The sequence below is a fragment of the Moschus berezovskii genome, chromosome X (assembly GCF_049115385.1).
Source record: "Moschus berezovskii isolate FMDL1 chromosome X, NW_MosBer_1.0, whole genome shotgun sequence".
In the NCBI taxonomy this organism is placed as follows: domain Eukaryota; kingdom Metazoa; phylum Chordata; class Mammalia; order Artiodactyla; family Moschidae; genus Moschus; species Moschus berezovskii.
In genome coordinates this window covers 85,288,543-85,311,844 of record NC_142488.1, presented here as the reverse complement: position 1 = coordinate 85,311,844, position 23,302 = coordinate 85,288,543, and the positions used below count along the sequence as shown (strand labels likewise).

At 34.9% G+C, this 23,302-nt stretch overlaps 1 protein-coding gene across 9 annotated transcripts in view; it reads right to left on the bottom strand.

Annotated features, from left to right (window-relative positions):
• DIAPH2 (diaphanous related formin 2) overlaps positions 1-23,302 on the bottom strand; it is a 1,076,961-nt gene that overhangs the window by 751,090 nt on the left and 302,569 nt on the right. For all 9 annotated transcript variants that reach the window (XM_088834166.1, XM_055438268.2, XM_088834164.1 and 6 more), the window contains 4 exons: positions 20,193-20,267; positions 20,045-20,114; positions 15,980-16,116; positions 13,917-14,025 (listed from right to left, as the gene is read on the bottom strand). In XM_088834166.1, coding sequence (XP_088690292.1) covers positions 13,917-14,025; positions 15,980-16,116; positions 20,045-20,114; positions 20,193-20,267 — 391 coding nt within the window. The remainder of the gene's footprint in view (positions 1-13,916; positions 14,026-15,979; positions 16,117-20,044; positions 20,115-20,192; positions 20,268-23,302) is intronic.

Genomic DNA, 23,302 nt, shown 5'->3' with positions numbered 1-23,302 from the left:
GTTACCAGACAACTTAGGAGTTTTACACAGCATAATTCACTATCTAATCTCATCCTCACAACAACCATATGAAGGGTTACTATTATACTCATTTCACAGTTGATGAAGCTAAGACTCAAAGCAAATAATTTATACAAGGTCACACAGAAAGGAGGAAACTCATGATTCTAAACCATGTAACTTTACTCCAAATACACTTTAATGTCCAGAAAATTCCAGATGCCTAATCAACTCCATTCCTAGACTAACACAATAAAAGATTTCGAGGATGGGTAAGATAATAAAATTTAACTAGTGCATCATGTTTAATATATTAGGAATACCTAACTTGAAACTATGGGTTAATTAGAAAAACATATTTAAAATTGGAAATGAAAATGGAGAGATCACAAACGAAAACACAGAAATAAAAAGGATTATTAGAAAATACTATCAGTAATTATATGGCAATAAAATGAATAACCTGGAAGAAATGGACAAATTCCTAGAAAAGTACAACTTTCCAAAACTGAACCAAAAAGAAATAGAAAATCTGAAGAGACCCATCACAAGCACAGAACTAGAGGCTGTAATCAGATATCTTCCAGCAAACAAAAGCCCAGGTCCAGACGGCTTCACACCTGAATTCTACCAAAAATTTTGAGAAGAGCTAACACCTATTCTACTCAAACTCTTCCAGAAAATTGCTGAGGAAGGGAAACTTCCAAACTCATTCTATGAGGCCACCATCACCCTAATAGCAAAACCTGGTGAAGACCCCACCAAAAAAGAAAACTACAGGTCAGTATCACTGATGAACACAGATGCAAAAATCCTTAACAAAATTCTAGCAATCAGAATCCAACAACACATTAAGAAGATCATACATCATGACCAAGTGGGCTTTACCCCAGGAATGCAAGGATTCTTCAATATCCGCAAATCAATCAACATAATACTCCACAATAACAAACTGAAAAATAAAAATCTTATGATTATCTCAACAGATGCAGAGAAAGCCTTCGACAAAATTCAACATCCATTTATGATAAAAACCCTCCAGAAAGTGGGAATAGAGGGGACATATCTCAACATAATAAAAGCTATATAGCAAACATTATCCTCAACGGTGAAAAACTGAAAGCATTCCCCCTAAAGTCAGGGACAGGACAAGGGTGCCCACTCTCACCACTACTATTCAACATAATTCCAGAAGTTTTGGCTACAGCAATCAGAGCAGAAAAAGACATAAAAGGAATCCAAATTGGGAAAGAAGAAGTAAAACTTTCACTGTTCGATGATGACATGATCGTCTACACAGAAAACCCTAAAGATTCTACCAGAAAACTACTAGAGCTAATCAATGAATACAGCAAAGTTGCAGGATATAAAATCAACATACAGAAATCCCTTGTATTCCTATACACTAATAATGAGAAAATAGAAAGAGAAATTAAGGAAACTATTCTATTCACTGTTGCAACGAAAAGAATTAAATACTTAGGAATATATCTACCTAAGGAAAGAAAAGACTTGTACATGGAAAACAACAAAACACTAGTGAAAGTAATCAAAGGGGACACTAATAGATGGAGAAATATACCGTGTTCGTGGATTGGAAGAATAAATATTGTAAAAATGAATATACTACACAAAGCAATTTATACATTCAATGCAATCCCTATCAAACTACCAACAATATTTTTCACAGAACTAGAACAAATAATCTCACAATTTGTATGGAAATACAAAAAACCTCGAATAGCCAAAGCAATCTTGAGGAAGAAAAATGGAACTGGGGGAATTAACCTGCCGGACTTCAGGCTCTACTACAAAGCCACAGTCATCAAGACAGTATGGTACTGGCATAAAGACAGAAATATAGATCAATGGAACAAAATAGAAAGCCCAGAGATAAATCCACGCACCTATGGACACCTTATCTTTGACAAAGGAGGCAAGAATATAAAATGGAGAAAAGACAGTCTCTTTAACAAGTGGTGCTGGGAAAACTGGTCACCCGCTTGTAAAAGAATGAAACTAGAACACTCCCTAACACCATACACCAAAATAAACTCAAAATGGATTAGAGAGCTAAATGTAAGACCAGAAACTATAAAACTCCTAGAGGAGAACATAGGCAAAACACTCTCCGACATAAATCACAGCAGGATCCTCCAAGACCCACCTCCCAGAATATTGGAAATAAAAGCAAAAATAAACAAATGGGACCTAATTAAAATCAAAAGCTTAGGCACAGCAAAGGAAACTCTAAGCAAGGTGAAATGACAGCCTTCAGAATGGGAGAAAATAATAGCAAATGAAGCAACTGATAAAGGATTAATCTCCAAAATATACAAGCAGCTCCTGCAGCTCATTTCCAGAAAAATAAGTGGCCCAATCAAAAAATGGGCCAAAGAACTAAACAGACATTTCTCCAAAGAAGACATAAAGATGGCTAACAAACACAGGAAAACATGCTCAACATCCCTCATAATCAGAGAAATGCAAATCAAAACCACAATGAGATACCATTTCACACCAATCAGAATGGCTGCTATCCAAAAGTCTACATGCAATAAATGCTGGAGAGGGTGTGGAGAGAAGGGAACCCTCTTACACTGTTGGTGGGAATGCAAACTAGTACAGCCACTATGGAGAACAGTGTGGAGATTCCTCAAAAAACTGGAAATAGAACTGCCATATGATCCAGCAATTGCACTCCTGGGCATACACACCGAGGAAACCAGAATTGAAAGAGACACATGTACTCCAATGTTCATCGCAGCACTGTTTATAATAGCCAGGACATGGAAGCAACCTAGATGTCCATCTGCAGACGAATGGATAAGAAAGCTTTGGTACATATACACAATGGAATATTACTCAGCCATTAAAAAGAATGCATTTGAACCAGTTCTAATGAGGTGGATGAAACTAGAGCCTATTATACAGAGTGAAGTAAGCCAGAAAGAAAAACACCAATAAAATATACTAACGCATATATATGGAATTTAGAAAGATGCAAATGATAACCCGGTATACAAGACAGCAAAAGAGACACAGATGTATAAAACAGTCTTTTGGACTCTGTGGGAGAGGGTGAGGGTGGGATGGTTTGGGAGAATGGCATTGAAACATGTATATTATCATATGTGAAACGAATCGCCAGTTCAGGGTCAATGCATGTTACAGGATGCTCGGGGCTGGTATGCGGGGATGACACAGAGGGAGGATAAGGGGAGGAGGGAGGTTTGGCAGGGGGAACTCCTGTACACTCGGGGTGGATTCATGTCAATATATGGCAAAACCAACCAATATAATATTGTAAAATAATTAGCCTCCAATAAAAATTAAAAAAAAAAGAAAAACATGTTTATTTTAACAGTATGTTGTTTAGTATATCAAGTGGTTATCATGTCAGTTACACTTCAATAGAAATAGTCATCATCATAATACATAATGGAATACAAAATGAAGGAAAGAAGAAAAGGAAAAGAGAGGAAGAGGGAAAGGAAGGAAAGAAGGAGGGAGAAAGAGAGGAGGGGAGATAGAAAATCATCCCTGGAATGTGTTAGATTTCACTTTACATAATATAAACAATGTCTATGGGTAGTATTCAATCTTCCAACATAATGGCCTCTCACTCTCCTTAACTTGTTACCAATCCCACTCCCTCCACTCCTTATTCAGCATGGATGGGCATGCAAATACATCATACACACACACATACACACAGCATGCTATTCAAAATGAAGCCACTAACTACAATTTAAATGTAGCTTAATTTCAATTAAGTAAATTTAAAATCCAGTTGCTTGGTCTCATTAGTCACAATTCAAATGTTCAACAGCCACATGTGCCTAGTGGTTCCCATACTGGACAGCACAGATATAGGACACTGAAAAGTCTGACCACATAGCACTGCACTGGACACGTTAAATTAAAAACAGTTCTGTCCCAATATATAAAACCTAAGCTCCAAAGCAGGGGAAAACACATTCCCAAATAATGAAACTATCAAAATTCGTATGTTCAACTTCCAAGTATACAAATTTTTAAGAGCATGATTGAAGGTTATTGTCCTCTTTCAATGAAAAATTAATCTTCCTTCAAAAAACAAAAATATAACTCCAGAGATAGAAAATAAAAAATTACAGGGTTCAAAAGCTAGAAAGAACATAAAATTCACCAATCCAATATTCTAATTTATAGATGAGAAAACTGAAAACCTAGGAAGATCAGCTCAATTGCCCAAGACTTTATAGCTAATGTGTTTGTGTGTGTGTTAGTTGCTCAGTCGTTTCAGACTCTTTGCAAGCCCATGGACTGTAGCCTGCCAGGTTCCTCCATCCATGGGAATTTCCAGGCAAGAATACTGGAGTGGGTTGCCATTTGCTTCTTCAGGGGCTCACTCTGATCCAGGGATCGAACCTGGGTCTCTCGTATTGCAGGGAGACTCTTTACCATCTGAGTCACCAGGGGAGCCCATGTTGCTAATAAGAAGCCACAAAGATTGGATTTGAACACAGGTCTCATGACTTTTAGTCTTGGAATCTATCACACTACAGTGCACAAACCTGGCACTGCTGAATAGCATTCTCCCCTGGACTGTAAAGGAAACCAGTGCCTTTGAAATGAAACCACAAATTTCACTATCTAGATTTCATCTCCTGCTTATTTTCTTTATAATGCAAAATGGTCTGCCACATCTGTTTTAAATCCAGCTTCCATGAAATTTAAAATTTTAAAAGTCATAAGAAGTCTGAATTTTTTCCATTATTGATAAACATGCTAGACTAGAACCAAGATTCTGACTTTTGACCAGTAAAAATAGTTTCTGTATTTGCATTGATATTAAATGATTGCCTTATAAGGAGATACTTGTACAATATCTATACAACCCATTGAATAAATGCATTAACATGTAGATAAAAGCTTTGTACATGTGACAAAGCATCCAAGAATGTATAATCACTTCATGGGAAATAGATGCAAAAACAGTGGAAACAGTGTCAGACTTTATTTTTTTGGGCTCTAAAATCACTGCAGATGCTGATTGCAGCCAGAAAATTAAAAGATGCTTACTCCTTGGAAGGAAAGTTATGACCAACCTAGATAGTATATTAAAAAGCAGAGACATTACTTTGCCAACCAAGGCCCATCTAGTCAAGGCTATGATTTTTCCTGTGGTCATGTATGGATGTGAGAGTTGGACTGTGAAGAAAGTTGATCGCCGAAGTATTGATGCTTTTGAACTGTGCTGCTGGAGAAAACTCTTGAGAGTCCCTTGTACTGCAAGGAGATCCAACCAGTCCATCCTAAAGGAGATCAATCCAGGGTGTTCATTGGAAGGACTGATGCTAAAGCTGAAACTGCAATACTTTGGCCACCTCATGCGACGAGTTGACTCACTAGAAAAGACTCTGATGCTGGGAAAGGTTGGGGGCGGGAGGAGAAGGGGACGACGAAGAATGAGATGGCTGGATGGCATCACCGACTCTGTGGACATGAGTTTGAGTGAACTCTGGGAGTTGGTGATGGACAGGGAGGCCTGGCGTGCTGTGATTCATGGGGTCGCAGAGAGTCGGACAGGACCGAGTGACTGAAGTGAACTGATAATTATATTAAATTGAGTTACTTTCAATTTTTCCATAACATGATAAGCCTTCCTTTACCATAATAATATACCTTTTTTCTACAATAATCACCCACATTCTTCAGTCAGAGGATGCTAGTATCTTCACTGTCAGGTGTGGGGTATGATATAGAAAGTGAAATATCACAAAATTGATTTTAAACTTCCTAAAGATATGGGGTCACACAGAGTCGGACACGACTGTGCGACTGAACTGAACTGAACTGAACTGAAAGATATGGCTCTAAATTTGTTTATGGTTTTCTTTGTAACCCCTGCTGCTGCTGCTGCTAAGTCACTTCAGTCATGTCCGACTCTGTGTGACCCCATAGACGGAAGCCCACCAGGCTCCCCCGTCCCTGGGATTCTCCAAGCAAGAACACTGGAGTGGGTTGCCATTTCCTTCTCCAATGTGTGAAAGTGAAAAGTGAAAGTGAAGTAATTCAGTCGTGTCCGACCCTTAGCGACCCCACGGACTGCAGCCTACCAGGCTGCTCCTAATTGCTCCCTATAAAATGTTTAAAATATAATGGGTATATTATATTATGTTCATTGTTCACCTGAAACTATCACAACATTGTTAATCAGCTGTAACCCATACAAATTTAAAAGTTAAAAAATATACATAACGGGTAATTAGTCATCAAATATTACTAAATTTATTGTTATGAGCCATTACTATAAAAAGAAACTGCATTCAGTTTCTTAAGTGATAGAGAGGGGAAATATTTAAAAATAAATTATCCTCATTAAATTCCTTGGAAAATGCTAGAACCTTTAACTCACCAACTCTGAAAACTGTACAAACATATATGTCTGTGAGATCACAATTCATAGAGCTATGGAGTACAATAACTGCCAACTCCAGGACATTCTCAAAACAGATTATCCATACTGCCATTAGCTGTGACAAATTGTGCTTTTAAAATGTTATTGACACTGTCAAATATTGACCTTATTAAGTACTTTGTTGACATTAACAAAGTCTGTCTTTATCCCAATCCAGCAGGAGTTAGGAAGAAAGATAGTTTGAGATAAAGTAAGTGTCAACCAAGAAAGACACAAATATACAGAGAAAGTTAATTAATTCAAAAAAATGGAGAATTCCAGGCACAGCAAAGTCATGCACAAAGGTATGGAGGTAGCAGGATGAAAAAGCATAAAATGTTCAGGAAATTGGATACAAGCTGACTGGACCAACTCTATATATAGCAGAGTGATGGAATATGAAGTTAGGGATTCAGCAAAAGTTAGATAATGAAGTATTTTGTGTAGACTAGCATTACTTTACTCCTAGGGTCTTGGGAAGATATTATAGGATTTTTAGCAGTGATATAACAAAAACTGGCTTCCCTGGTGGCTCAACAGTAAAGAATCTGCCTGCCAATGGAGCAGACATGAGTTCTATCCCTGGGCCATTAAGATCCCCTAGAGAAGGAAATGGCAACCCACTCCAGTATTCTTGCCTGGGAAATCCCATGGATAGAGGAGCCTGGCAGGCTACAGTCCATGGGGTCAAAAAGAGTCAGACAGGACTTAGTGACTAAACAACAACATAAAAGAACTATATTTCAGAAGTATACCTTGTGGAAAATTATTAACAAGGGGCTGGAATGAAGGGTAGAAGATATTTAAGAGTCTAGGGAAATGGAAAATATTGAGATGTGACAATGTCCTGAAACAAAGAAGTGGTGGGTAGGTGTGGGGGAGGTGGGGAGATACTATAAAAAGGAAGGGAAATACAGTGCTAAGGCTGTAGAACTGGTAACATTTGGTGACTGAGGTAATGTGGATAGAGAAGAGTAGATTTGAAGATGACTATTTATTTCTGGTTTATGATACTTGGTGGACAATGCTAAGGTTAACTAGGATGGGCAAAGATAAGAAAAGCAGATCAAAGTTGGAGAGACTGGAACAGGATAGAAAGGAGAAAGAAAAGAAGATAAGGACAGTTAAGGACAATATTGAACTTGAAATCCAATAAGGAAGCAGGTGAATATATGGGGTCTATGAGTCAGGATGTATTTGGAATAGAAGAGTTCAGAGAGGTTCATCTCACAGAAGTGCTAGAGAAAGTCCTAAGGATGGATCAGACTGCCAAGGATAATGTACAGAATGAGCAAAGGACCAGAGTAAAGGATCAAAGGTCTAAGGATAAAACTCTAGAAATGAATATATTTTAGGGCCAAGCATAGACAAAAAAGATCTTCAATGTAACAAAGAGGTAAAAGAAAACAAGGAGAGCGTGGTATGATAGAAGTTGAGGGAGGAGAGAGCTTAGATAGAGTGACCAATAGTGTTGAATGGTGCTGGAGAAGCCCTTATGATGACTTCCAAAGTGTTGTTTCTATATTGTGGAGGTCACTAGTGAACTCCCATTACCAAAAATGATGGATTTGGCAATTACTCAACTTTGAAACAGATTTAAAATAAAAGATATTCTTTCTTAAGTCAAGTTATTTTTGTATTTAAAACATGATTACATTGTACAAATATCTCTATACAACCCCTTATTGTACTAATTCTACTTTTAAAATAATAGTAGTATAAAACTATCAATATATTCAACAAGTTTCCTAAGTAATATCAGACATTTCTTCAACAAAGTATTTAACATGCTCATTTACTTTTGCACAAATTTCCTCATTATTCAAAGCTCCAGTACTTTGTTTTATCATCATGTGCCACTACTGACAAATGATAAATCATTTATCCAAAGCTAATTCCTCATACGTGATGGTTTGAGTGCAAATTTACAAATAGGCTTAGAGTAAATTCTCAACAGTTGAGAATCACAGTGGAAAGATCTGCACTACAAAGAATCAGTCAATATTTCTGCAGGGTTTGTCTATTTAAGAATGAGTATGTTTTGGAATGGAACTCTTTCTGAAGTGAATTCCTTAATTCCCACATTCTTAATATAACTCACTATTATTAGTATTATTATTTTTGCTGACTCAGGGGCATGATTAAATATATGAGTTAGTGAAAAATGACAGAGCACATAGATGCCCTCAGGAGCTATTGAGATATATAGGGCTATTTTCCCTGAGACCACATGAAACTAAATGTTATAATTTTTTAATTCCAGTTCTACGCTTTCATTATGTTTCTATCTCAGCCCTTGCTTTCGTTTTGTCAGATGTTGCCTCTTGATCATCTCAGTGCACAAGTCTGGCATAATGCATTTTCTAACCTCCCAACTCATGCTTCTAGTCTGCTATGGATAGACAACAAATAATTGGGCCCAATAAGATACCACAGAAAGATAGGCTCTGATTAAAGACTAAAAGTCTTTGTCATCATGAGGCTTACTTGGTGTACTTGGTGACACTTTGTAGATTCTCATATTTTCTTTTTCTTCTTTTTGGTTCCAAGTTATAATGCAAAATGATAAATTTCTCAAAAAGGTGAGGTCAGGGTAAGTGAATCAACCATGTATTCACTTCTATGTTTTTGTGTACCATACCTAATTATAACATGCACAATTTGTGAATTATCTTCAATGTGTTAGATAATATTTTTTAGATGCATTAAATCACAATAAAAATACTTCTGCACACGGCTTCTGAAATACTTTAAGACACATTGACGTTTCAGACTAATACTGGCCTGTGAAGACTAGGGCTTTTCTTGTAATATCTCATTGGAGGTTAGCTATATGACTTTCTCTTTTCATAAACAACTATTATTTGGATGAATAAATTAGAAGCTGGGGATAAACATACACATACTGCTACACATAAAATAGATAACCAATAAGGACCTACTGTATAACACAGGGAACTATAATCAATATCTTATAATAACCTATAATAGAAGAGGATGTAAAAATATATATATGTCTGTGTGTATGATATATAGCTGAATCACTTTGCTGTGCAACTGAAACTAACACAACATTGTAAATGAATTATACTACGATATAAATATTTTTAAATAATAAGTTAAAGGGAAAAAAAAAACTATTATTAACACTCAGTATATCCTAGCTTTTCCTGCTGGGCTACATAAAAATTAGTTTCAACTATATTTTGGAATTAGATCATTTGTCTTCTCTGAAGGGACTGGCAGACTACTCTGGTCTCTCTTTTTACCTCTTGGAAACCCTTCTCCTGTCTCCCACTCTACCATATTACTGGTTTTCTATCAGCAAAGATAATTTTCTGGAAAATTCCTGTTGATTCTTCAAGACCCAATTAAAGCATCACTTCATCACTGAAGCCTTCCCTGACTTATGCAGAATGTACCTAAATTTGCCTGCCTCTGTGTCCTCCTTAAACCTTACCAAGATGAAAGGGACACGGCTGGAGGAAGCACTGCTATTCCAAGCAAAGTGTTCTGCATGATAAAATGTTTGAGGGCATTTAAAAGTCTATAGCACATTTGGGAAACACCAGGTTTAGTATGGCTAAAACCTATGGTACATTTGGGAGAATGCTGGGGCCTAAGGCCAGAATGTTAGGTTGGGGCACATTGAGAGAGCTCGTTCACTGTGTTTTGGATTTTCACTTTTATCAAGTTATGGGTCACGAGTATAGGTTTCTAGGAATGCTACTATGTTAGAATCAGATTTACTTTTGAAGGCTAACTGACAACAGTACAAAACACTTGTATGGAGGGGAAGAATCTATCAGTTTGGGATACTAATTAGAAAATGGCTAGAATAATATTGCTGGGAGAATATAAATGCAGTGGAGATAGTGAAACTGGATAGATTAATAGTCTTTTATAAGACTTGATGATTAATTGGATGCAGAGAACAAAGAATGAAGTCTTAAGGAAAACCAAAGGTTAGGCAGAAGATGATACCTCTATATTATCTAAAATGAGAAAGACAAGAAAAAGATTTTTTTTGAGTGGAAAACATGTTAATGAAAAGAGAAATAAGCCAATTTTACTAAGAGGAGGTAGCATACAGTGGTTAAAAACAAGTACTCTGGAGCCAGATACCCTAGGGTTTTACCTCTTATTTACTATGTGACCCTAGAGAAGGTATCTAACCTCTATGAGCCTCAGCTTACTCATCTATTAAATGGGCATACTACTTCTCTATCACTTTCAGAGAATTAGTGTGAGATTTAAAAAAAAGGTAACATATTAAAGTATTTAGAACATAAGCACATGGTTTATAAAAGCTAATTTGGCTTTCATATTTTTATGATCCTTCTAAAATATGCAGTTAGCTATTTGGATAGGTAGGTTTGAATACAGACATGAGTCAGACAAACTCTGGGGAATCATTAGAATACAGTTGGATTTTATTAAAGCTAAAGAAGCAATTGAGAGTGATCAGATATGTGTGTACATATAAATGCATATGTATCTGAGTTTATATATGTGTATACATATTTACATATATACAAAAGTGATGACACAGTAGGACCAAGCAAAGAACATAAGGAATAAAATATCCAAGAAGAAGAAATGAGATAGAAAAAGAACGATTAGGAGAAGTCAGAGAGCAAGGAGCCGATGGTGCCTAGAAAAGAAAAGGTAGGAAAATTTTCAAGAAGGGCGCAATCAGGATTGGAAAAAAGCCACTAGATTTTGAAATTCAAGAACCACTGTCATCAGTCTTTTTAAGAAGTATGAAAAAGTTGAGCTGTGAAAGTTAATTTAGGAAACAGAGAAAACAAGTATGGATGAGTCTTTTACAGACGTAGACTATAAAATGAAAAAGGAAGATGAGAGGCTACTTCAAAAATATAAGAAGGATCAAAAAAAGGCATGGAAGACTTGAGAAGTATGGGAGAGACTTGAGAAGACTACTCAGCTGAAGGAAAGCCAATGAACACAGAACATACAAAGATATATAATTTATTGTCTATTTCTTGAAGATAATGAAACTCCTATCATGGGTACAGAATTTAATTTTAAAGATGACCTAGAAAACCTCTGTGAAAAGTTAATAACCTGTTTTGAAATCCAAAAAGGATAGGGGAGGGGGTATAATTGTTATTTAAAAATAAAATTAGTCCTGTATTTTAACTGAATTACTTCAGATACTGTAATAACATTTTGAGAAGTCTCAGGATACAGAAATAGAAAAGTAATTCTAGTGAAATACAACACTAATTTTATTTTTTAAACAGATTTAAACTTTTGTTTTTCATGCTGTATTCTGAATATATTTTGAACTCTCAGATATTTTTTTCATCCACGTGAAATAATCCAAATAAACAAACCCACTTCACAATTCTTTTGAGAGTAATTGTCTCTATATATAACAAATTATTAATTTTTTACCTCATTAAAACAGGAAATTTCAAATTGTGATTTGTATATGTTTGCATCCATAATCAGTATTCAATAATTTCTTGAATACCTAGCAAGATAATGATCCTTCCATATGTTACTTGTTAACAATTTGCCATTTTATCATTCCATTCAGTCCAGCTTCCTGAAGGCTAGAAAATGTCACTCTCATATCACTGTGGAGGCTGAACTATTCTATAGCAGGGGTGTCATTTTAAAGGTCAGACAATGCAGTAAACAAATACTGACATCACAGAAATCTGACTTCAAATCACAGCTTTACCTCTCAACAGTTGTGTGAGTTTAAGTGAGTGATTTGAGTAATGAAAACTTTGAAAACAGACATTAATATTTAATTCCTCCTAAGCAAACTCTAGAAGATGAGAACAAACTCCTACATATGATTGAAAGTCATTGAAATTTAGGTAAGACCAGGCACATAAATATAAACAAAGATTTCAAGCAGTCATCTAAAAAAGACAGTTTCCAAAACTTTCGGTAGAGATGCTGTATCTTATTGAGAGAAAATGATATAATAAGAAGTATATTTAAAAAAAGGAAAGCACTGAAAAGAAATCCCCCAAAGTAATAAAAATTATAATACACTGGCTTTAAAAGGCACACCATAAAAGTTTATCCAAAATGTTCATCATAGAGTAGAAGCAACAATTAACAAACTTCCTCAAATATTTGGAAAGGGATTATACTTTTGTGACACTACAGTATTCTCTTTGGATAAGCCAATTTATCTGCTGTTGTCTGAAACTCTGGAAAAAACAGGTAACAACGTATAACAATACAATTAAAAAGGGGAAAAGAAACTGTTTTATATCAGATAAGAAATTTTAATAAATACTATAAAATAATTTGATAAAATTAAATTTGGAATCATATTCTCTTTGTTGAATGACACCATAAGAGTTTAAAAAACATTTCAGAAAGTATTTCCCATGGTACATTAAATGCTAAACACTGTCTAAAACAAAGAGATGAGCATCATAGACCAACAAACCTGGCATCGAATTTCACTATGCCACTTACAAGCTGTGGCATGTTTGACAAGTTATTTAATCTCACTTAGCATATTTGTCTCATAAGCAGAATGGAGATAATAATAGTACCTACATTGCTAAGTTGTTGGAGCATTAAACCAGATAATACATGTAAATCAAAATGTTTAGTCCAGGATCTCACACTATAGGAGCTCTCCCCACAAAATAATAAAGTTTTCTTTCATAAAATGGATCATTTCTTAAAACTATCGAATAAATTATAACAAATTTTATAATTTTATGAAGAAGACATGTGGGCTGGGTCTATACAAGGTTATGACATAGACCATGACCTAAGAAGTGGAAGTCAGTCCCCTCTATTCTGGGGAGCCAAACTTCTGAATCCTGTGTGAATTGCACACAAAAAAAAGACATGTATTTAGTTTTCTTAAATTTCTACAACAAGCCCATATAAATTTCATTAACACTTGTTCAGATAATGGCATTAAATGAACTGTTTGCCCTCATGTCCTGATTATTGCTAAGGATTTAATTTCCATGACTTAGTACACTAATAACTAAATTTCTACCCAAATATTAATGATAATCATGATCAATTTATAATAATTCAAACTACTCTTCCTCACTTTAAGCAAATTATCTTCACAAAACTTCTAGCTTCTAACTTCTAGCTTCTATGAATGAGCAAGGAACAGGAAAAATTTCATTTTTACGTTCCCTTCTATTTAAATGCTAGCTAAAGTGGTGTTGCTGCTACTGCTAAGTCGCTCCAGTCGTGTCCCATTCTGTGCGACCCCATAGAGGGAAGCCCACCAGGCTCCCCCGTCCCTGGGATTCTCCAGGCAAGAACACTGGAGTGGGTTGCCATTTCCTTCTCCAAAGTGGAGTTAGTGTCATACAAAATGAGTACTGGATTAGCCAAAAACGTTCATTCGGGTTTTTCTGTCAGATGGTACACAAAAACCTGAACAAAAATTTTGGCCAATGAAATATAACCCTGGAGGCAATTTAAGATCAAACTAACTTACCTGTAATTGCAAAGCTTCATGGTTTTCTAATCCTTCCACAATTGGTGAAAATCGTTCTCTGTTATTTCGTTCTGCTGCTGTAGTCATAGCCCCTAAAAGTTTATCTAGACTATAGACAAAAAAACTAGAAATGAGAAATACATCCTACACACACTATATGAATACAGGTTATCTCTTATACATTCTTCCCTGTTTTCAGGTGCTTGATGTTTATATAGACCATCATAATTTTAGAATTGAGTTCTTCACGTATTTCTACAACTCAAATATTGATAGCATTAAATAACACTAGGGCATCAAAATAAAAAGTTCAATTTGAAAATCCTGAGGAAAGTAATTTTTCTGAATGACATTTTAAAAAATACTTAATTGATAAACATTAAAATTTTAAGTTTTGCGTTTTGATATTACATATGTTAACATAGACTTTTTTTAAGCACAGCAAAAAAACATAACATAGATGTTAATGTCACTTAAACACAGTGGCATCTAGTTATTCAGAGTTCATTCAAGTGTAATCAGACTGTAATTTTATAACAAAGTGCAAGAAAGAGTACATATTTTTTAAAGAACTTTAAAAAAATTCTTTGAAAGTGGAACAAGGAAAAAGCCTAAAAGAGAAAGCCCAGTAAATTAGAGAAGCATCTATAATTACCTAGCACAAGAAACTTATTTACCTGAACAAAAATATTGGTAGCTATCTCTGTATAGTGTCTGAATCAAATGAACCTCTGTAGTATACTACTCACATCAAGGTATATCTGAAATTATAATTAAGTCATAAAATATACCAGACTAGATTGCATTATATGAATTAAGTACTGAAAACCTAATAGATTAGGAAGATATTTCTTAGTCATATATAAACTGATTTTCCTATTAAACCTAAGGAAGCTTTATTTTTGTATATGTTATCTCATTCTCATAAGACAATGTGCGATATTTTTGTTCAGTGTTTGTCTTTCAGTTTTCAAGGATAAACCAGCACTAAGAAACATTTCATTTTATTCCAAGAGGTATGAGAAAGTCAACATATTAGAATATTCTTAAATCTTTGCCTGCCCCTATTCTAATTCAAACTGAAATGATTACTGTCACACAGGGTGTTTAGAAAAAAATATTCTAGTTCACATCCGTAGCAGGTATTACATTCTTTATCACAAGAGTTTCTTACCAACTGGTCATCAAATCTCTAATTTTGCTTCTGATTGAATATTATTTCAATAAGAAGAAGTGATCTAATGTGTTGTCAGCAAAACCTTGCTGAAAATGGTACATACATGCATCCTGAATGATTACCAACAGTCTTTTGTTCTTTTTAATCAGTTAATTTCATTCCATGAATAATTGCTTTATTCTATCACTTATCATACACAGAGTAAAACACTACTGTAAAATAATAGTACAGAATAAAAGCATCTGGTTAATTCAGTTAGTTAAAGAAGTCAAATTTTCTGATGTGCATGGATGAGGGGGTATATTGTGTAGAGTGTGTATGTGAATGTACCTGTGTGTGTGTGTAGCCAAAATTACTCCCTAACTGATCTTTCCCTACTTTTCTAATAATTGCTTTCCCTTCAACTAGATAAAATTCTAATCATTCACTTTGAATATCCAACATTGAAGACTTCCCATTAGGATTCTGTCTCCTTAAACCAATTTTTCAAAGAATCAAATAAAAAAAAAAAGGTAAAATGTAAACAGATAAGATAAAAATACCAATTTTCTTTCCTGAAACTTAATACTATTTTCACGCAAGCTATCAGGTGGCACTAGTGGTAAAGAATCTGCTGCTAATGCAAGAGATACAGGAGACATGGATTCGATCTCTCAATCAGGAAGATCCTCTGGAGAAGGCAATGTTTACCCACTCCAGTATTCTCACCTGGAGAAACCCAATGGACAGAGGAGTCTGATGAATTACAGTCCAAGGGGTTGCAAAGAGTCGTATACGACCAAGCAACTGAGCACAGCTGCATGGTATCAAAAGAAACAGCACAAATTTCTCAATTCCTCAAGTGTCATTTCTATGCAGTTAATGTTGACGACAAAGCAATACTTACATGTTCTCTTCTCCAACAATGCAAATAGCTGAAAGTATTTTTACTATTTCAGTCATCATGTTAGGTTGTTTGGGGTCAATTGCTCTTGCTAGGAGTAAAAGACTTCTTTCATCTCCTAGAATCCTTTGCAATCCAAACTGAAAGAAAAAAAAAAAAAACTTTCTTTCAAAATATGTTGGAGTCATATCTTTAATTTTAAAAAACAAATTAACAATGATTTTCTAAAAACCCATGCCTCCATATAGAGATTCTATTTAATTAAATGAATGTTCTTCAAATTCAATTACTTTTTATTTGAAATGACCACTTCTTGGATTTTAGGTCCTTTTATGAGATACCATCTCCATTATCCTAACAAAACATTCCATAAGAATTTGGAATAAATATGCAGCAATCTGTATTTCCTCAATAAAGAAGAATATGTAGCTGTTCTACTTATGTCATTGGTTCTCCTTGGAGACATCTGGAACTCATGATTAAATTTTCCAATATGTTTGTATGGAAAATTAAGTTGAACAAAAAGGGTACCATGTTGAAAAGCTCTTTTGTATACTAGATGCCAGTTAAAGAAGCTACAAACCTCTGTATGGGTTTTCCCATACCTTCTCTCTTTTAGCCACCCTCTTTCAAGTACCTGTGCTGCATAGCAAAATTATAACCCCAAATAAGTGGAGCATGGTTTTTATTGAATACTACATGTCACAGTCAACTAGGCAGAGGAGACAGACACCATTTTCATTGATTTTCTAGGCTTAAATATACGCATGCAAGTGTGCATCACAAGAGTGAATAGGTAAAAAATGTTGAAGAAAGGCCAAAACTTGGGTTTTCACTACATAAAGAAGGTCATATTTTCTTTGATCTTTGGCCCACAAGGTATTTCTCAGATTTCTTATGAAGCACGTTTCCTTGTTTTTACAGTTTGACAGTGGAATCTGACAAAATTTCATCATAGCAAAATTGCCATTTCAAGCTAACTTTTACTGAAGTACCACACACTTGAATATTTTCATGGTTTCTATTTTCTAAAAAAATTCAGGAGAAAACAACATGAGCTTTAACTATAATAATAACAAAATACACAGAGATAAGACAAAAAAGGAAATGGAAAAGACAAAATTAAAAAGAAGCAAAGAAAACAAAAGGAATATGAATATATAAAGGTGAAGTGAAGTCGCTCAGTCGTGTCTGACTCTTTGTGATCCCATGGACTGTAGTCTACCAGGCTCCTCAGTCCATGGAATTTCCCAGGAAAGAGTACTAGAGTGGGTTGCCATTTCCTTCTCCAGCGGATCTTCCCAACCCAGGGATCGAACCCGGGTCTCCTGCACTGCAGGCAGACGCTTTACCATCTGAGCCACCAGGGAAGCCCATATAAAGGTGGGTAGTAAACAATAAATAGTAATTAAAATAAATAAAAATTTGTAAAATGGAGAGACAGATGATTACTATACAATTACCAGACTTAAAATAACTTTAAAAATCAGTTAGACTGACCGTGAAATCATTAAATTTTTCAAATTTCCATTGTATTGTTTAAAGGTAGTTTCTAACATGAAGGGAAAATGGTGGAAAACCATCAACCTAAACATGAGAGCAAAATTATAGCAACGGAAGTTAAGGGGCAATGGGTTCCTTTTCATAACTGTATTATTCAATGTACTGTATAAGCAAAAAGAGTTTTTGTAGTAGGTAATCAAAACCTTTGGGGTCAGCAAATTGGATGCATAAGTCATTTGAGACTAAAGTTTCATGGTTTGATTATGACAAATTCAATACAACATGAAATTGATATATCACTGTACATTTTCAATGTAACTTTATGCCTATTGTTTCAGATGCCTATAATTTAAAAGATGTACCATTTATTCATGTTCCTAGCACCAATGTAAAAGATATTAACATGCTCTAACTAAAGCTTAGCCTTAGTTCAGAATAATCTAAATCAAACCATCATGTTCTCCCTCCTACACTGTTAGTGGGAATGCAACTTGGTACAAGCACTATGCAGGAACAGTATGAAGGATCGTTAAAAAAAAAACAAAAAACTAATAGAACTAGCATATGATCTAGAAATCTCACTGCTGGGAAGATATCTGGAGAAAACCATAACCTGAAGGGAAACATGCACTCCAGTGTTCATTGCAGCACTGTTTACAGTAGCCAAGACATGAAAGCAACCTAAATGTCCTTCAACAGAGGAATGAATAAAGAAGATGTGGTACACATACGCAATGGAGTATTACTCAGCCATAAAAAAGAATGAAATGCCAATTGCAGCAAAATGGATGGACATAGAAATTATTTTATTAACTGAAGACAGAGAAAGATAAACATATATCATATGACATCATTCCTATGTGGAATCTAATTAATAAAAAGAAAAAACTTACTTACACAACAGAAACAGACTTACAGATATCAAAAACAAAATTATGGTTACCCAAGAGGAAATGTGGTTTGGGGAGGGTTAAATCAGAAGTTTGCATGAACACATATATAATATATAAGATAAATAACCAACAAGGACCCACTGTACAGCAGAGGGAACACTGCTCAATATTCTGTAATAACCTATATGAGAAAAGACACTAATAAAGAACAGATACATGTATGTATGTATAACTGAATTACTTAGCTGCATAAATGAAACTAACACAACATTATAAATCAACTAATTGTGTATTGGCATATCAACTGCTGTCTCAAGGGAAAAGGCTGTACAGGAAATCTCACTAATATGACTTTCTCTAACAACTATACTGATTACACTCATACCCTGGAAAGCTGTAAGAGTTCACTACTCAAACCAGTAAGAATTTGGATCAGACTCCTAATTTTACAGGTTAGGTGACTGATTGGCAGAGAGGTCAAATGATTTTCTAAAGGCCACACAACTTAGTGGCAAAGCAAAGACTCTGTCTCCTGATGTCTAGTACTGTGTTATCTTTCCATTATTTCTTAGTTTCCCTCAATAAAAAAAATAGATCCATCTTGAGAAGCAATGTTCATTAACTGCTTTCCTGTGAGGTATCACATTTAGCATAATTTTATCATCAAAGACTAAGAAATTGTGCAGTAATAGAAACTGTGCAGTAATACTGATGGAAATCTTTCCAGAAGAAACTTCCAAGAACAGCACAATTAGTATATTCTATACATGAGATTCATGTCAATTGGCAAGCATCCATCAGATCAAAAAATTATTTGCTGCTACATGTGTGTATAATATCCACATACATAATCATGCATAATCCCATACACTTAAAAAAAAAGATTTCAGACTACTTATGTAGATACTCTTACTGCATTGGTTATTATTTAAAAATAGCTATATTTCACATCTTGCAAGATTTAGGTCATTGTTCTACTTATTTATTTTTATTAAATATTTTGAGATCATTAGAACACCATCTAAAGGAATTTTTAATGAATGTCAATGGTATTTTACCTATAAGAATATGGCATAAATTATACATAAGAGTTCATTCTTCATTCTAGTTTGTAGAAAAAAATGACAATAACTTCATAACCTGAGAAAAGACTACTTTTAGAAGATAAATCCTTAATAATAATGCAACTGGTACCACACATATACAAAAATTCTTCTGCTATCTGCCAGAAAAGTCTTTTATGGATGTTAACTCACTGACATTAACTGAACAAAAAAAGAAAGAAAAATCTTAACCTTATACTGTTTTTAGCAAAAAAAAAAAGCAAACCATAGTTTTGAATAGTCCTTTACAATGGAATATAAACTCTCTGTAAGGAAATGGTATCCAATCCATCAAATTTAAATTTTCCGACTACTATTAAAAAAACAACAACACAGTATTATCTGATTTGGGAACAAGACTTGAAGTCTGCATGATTGCAGAAACCTGTCATTAAATATTTTGAGAAGCAAAGTATATTTTAAATAATATTTAAATGAAGCTCATGATGATTTGCATTATAAAGACCCTTTTGAAAACTGAGTAAGCACCCACAATTCTGCCTGTTTCATACACTCTGTTAGGAAAGTTCTCATCTTTTGTAACAAAGGCAGAAATAAATACTACTTGCCTTATTGTTCATAAATGCTTTGAGGCACTGAATAAGTTTATACTGATTCTTCTTGTCAATATTTTCTTGCCTGAATTAAAGAAAAAAACAATTACATTGTGCTTAAAAATCTCCCCTGTGGTGAATTTTTTTTCATGTTTATTCTTACTGTTTCTTGTCCAGAAGCTTTTCCAGCACATCCAACAAGAGTCCAAGACCTTCATGGCCAAAGTTGTTAACCCAGCTATTAAACAAACAAACAAAGTATAAATAAGTTTATATAATTAAAACATTAAAAACCTCAAATTAAATTTTTGATTTTCAAATCTGCTAATCCAGTCTTCATATTGTTTGTCATTCTTTTTTTCTACTCCAATTGATTTGAGTATTGACCCTATGAGAATGACTAAAGAGATCTTTTATCTCAATCCCACACTTTTCTTCATATTTTAGATTGCCCATTCCACAGCACTACCTTGGTTGTTTCACGCACATTAAACACTTAAGCCTGAATTTATAACCCAAATTTATTTTCCACTTTGTCTCTGCTTCCCTGTATCAACTCCTCTTACACTCTTCCATATTCTGTTAATAGCACCACTATCCTTTGAACCCTTCAGACTTGAAATTTCTGGCTTAATTTCCTGATCCCCAAGTTTTTTCCTCTTTGCATTTATTCTGATCATTCATTCAAAAAATATTTGAGTTCCCACTAAATACCAGGCATGTTCTATGTGACAGAGATAACTGGCAACAAACTAAGTCCCTATGTTCATGTAGCTTGTCATCTAGAAAAAAGAAGACAAAAGGATAAATAAACAACTATTTAATAAAATATCACTGCTTTGGTACTATGAATAGAAAAATACCTTGGGAAATGGAATGAGCCACACAGTATTATCACTTTTTTAATATGTGTAGTCAGGGGAAGATTCTTTGATAAGGTGACATTTGAACAGAGCTTTGAAAAAAGTAAGAACTTTCCCAGTAGAGGGATTAAGGGTAGTCTTTCGTCTAAAGTTTTCTCTGGACTACCTAACAAATTGCAACTCCTGATTCTGATCAAACCTCAACCTACCTTTCAAGCCTCAAGCCTTAGACCACATGTTCCAATAAAATCAGACATATTCTATTTCCTGCAGTCTTCCCTGCTTGACCTCATTGTTCATTATTTCTTTCCAGAAGGTAACTCCAACTACATCTCTCCAAGGCTCAAACAGACTGGCAAGTCCTCCATTAATGTTTTTCCCTGTAAGTACTACATCCAAATGTGTGATTTCCCCTTCATTGCCCATGTTTCTGTATCTCTTACTGAACAACATTATGATTGCATCACAAGTGTCTTCACCCTTCTGGATTAAAAATTCTCTGTTGACTGTTACATGATCTTATTCATCTTTTAGTCTCCCATAATGTTTAGCAGAGTAGATTACATATAGTCAACACTAAATATTTGCTAATTAAAATTTAACTAAATTTACTGACTTGTGTGGTGAAAAAATGAGCAGAATCATATTGCCCATGAAACTCTCAAATGTAAATTAATATACAGCAGGACACCTGTGAAGCAATAATTAAAATCTATATATATGTAAATCATGACTCTAGTTCAATGCCACATTTCATATCTAACTAAGGTAAAGCTTATCAACAAAGATAAGACTTAAATTTCTAAGAGACTATCAGTAAGAAACAACAGACCACTGAAGAAAACTATTTTAAAAATAGTTCAAATATTCAGAACCAATTACATCCACAATATATATGGAAACTCATTTTAAACAAATTCTGCTTTAATTTTCACAGTGGAAATGAGAAAAATTCAATATGGCATTGTAATGATAATTGGCGGCAAGTGACTATTCAATTGAGGCATGTAACCAACCAGTATAATGAGCTATTTTCTCAGACTCTAGATAATCAGTAAGGTGGTGGTAGAAGGAAAAAAGGACACCAGCCTTCTAAGCATAAAATAATGATAATCTATCACAGAGAGAAATCGTTCCGTTCCGTTCCGTTCCATCGCTCAGTCGTGTCCGACTCTATGCGACCCCGTGGACTGTAGCCTACCAGGCTTCTCCGTCCATGGGATTCTCCAGGCAAGAATACTGGAGTGGGTTACCGTTTCCTTCTCCAAGGGATCTTCCCGACCCAGGGATCGAACCCGGGTCTCCTGCATTGGAGGCAGACGCTTTAACCTCTGAGCCACCAGGGAAGCCCCCAGAGAGAAATCAGGAGATACCATTTCAGCAAATACCCTAATGCAACCTTAATCAGACTTCTGATTAAATTTATATATACAGTCCTCAGTATCTGCTTTGGCATTTGGGAAGAAAAAATAATCTATGATTTCATTAAACTTAACATTTATAATTTAAGACTGCAAATTTTACTTCTTTCTTTTTCTACCTAGTGCTATTAAAATTATTAGGATTATTTCTTTCTTAGTCTAGAGAAGCATTTAAGACCATGATTTCTATCTGTTCACCTGAAATCAGACACCACATAACTCAGACTGTTTCAAATTGTGCAGTTGATTGTACTTTGGTTTCATTCAGTGAAAAGTACTATCAGTCTGAAAAAAAAATTTGCACACACCCATGAAACTTAACTGTGAAGAGGTCAGGCCTATTACAAAGTAGGCAGGGAAAAATCTTAACTGAGAATACCTAAGGTTAATGGTGATAGAATTCCAGTTGAGCTATTTCAAATCCTAAAAGATGATGCTGTGAAAGTGCTGCACTCAATATGTCAGCAAAAATGAAAAACTCAGCACTGCCCACAGGATTGGAAAAGTTCAGTTTTCATTCTAATCCCAAAGAAAGGCAATGCCAAAGAATGCTCAAGCTACTGCACAATTGAACCCATCTCACACGCGACCAAAAGAAATGATCAAAATTCTCCAAGCCAGGTTGCAACAGTATATGAACCGTGAACTTCCAGATGTTCAAACTGGATTTAGAAAAGGCAGAGGAACCAGAGATCAAATTGACAACATCCACTGGATTATTGAAAAAGCAAGAGAGTTCCAGAAAAACATCTACTTTTGCATTATTCATTACACCAAAGCTTTTGACTGTGCGGATCACAACAAACTGTGGAAAACTCTGAAAGAGATGGGAATACCAGACCATCTGACCTGCCTCCTGAGAAATCTGTATGAAGGTCAAGAAGCAACAGTTAGAACTGGACATGGAACAACAGACTGGTTCCAAATAGGAAAAGGCATACGTCAAGGCTGTATATTGTCATCCTGCTTATTTAACTTATATGCACAGT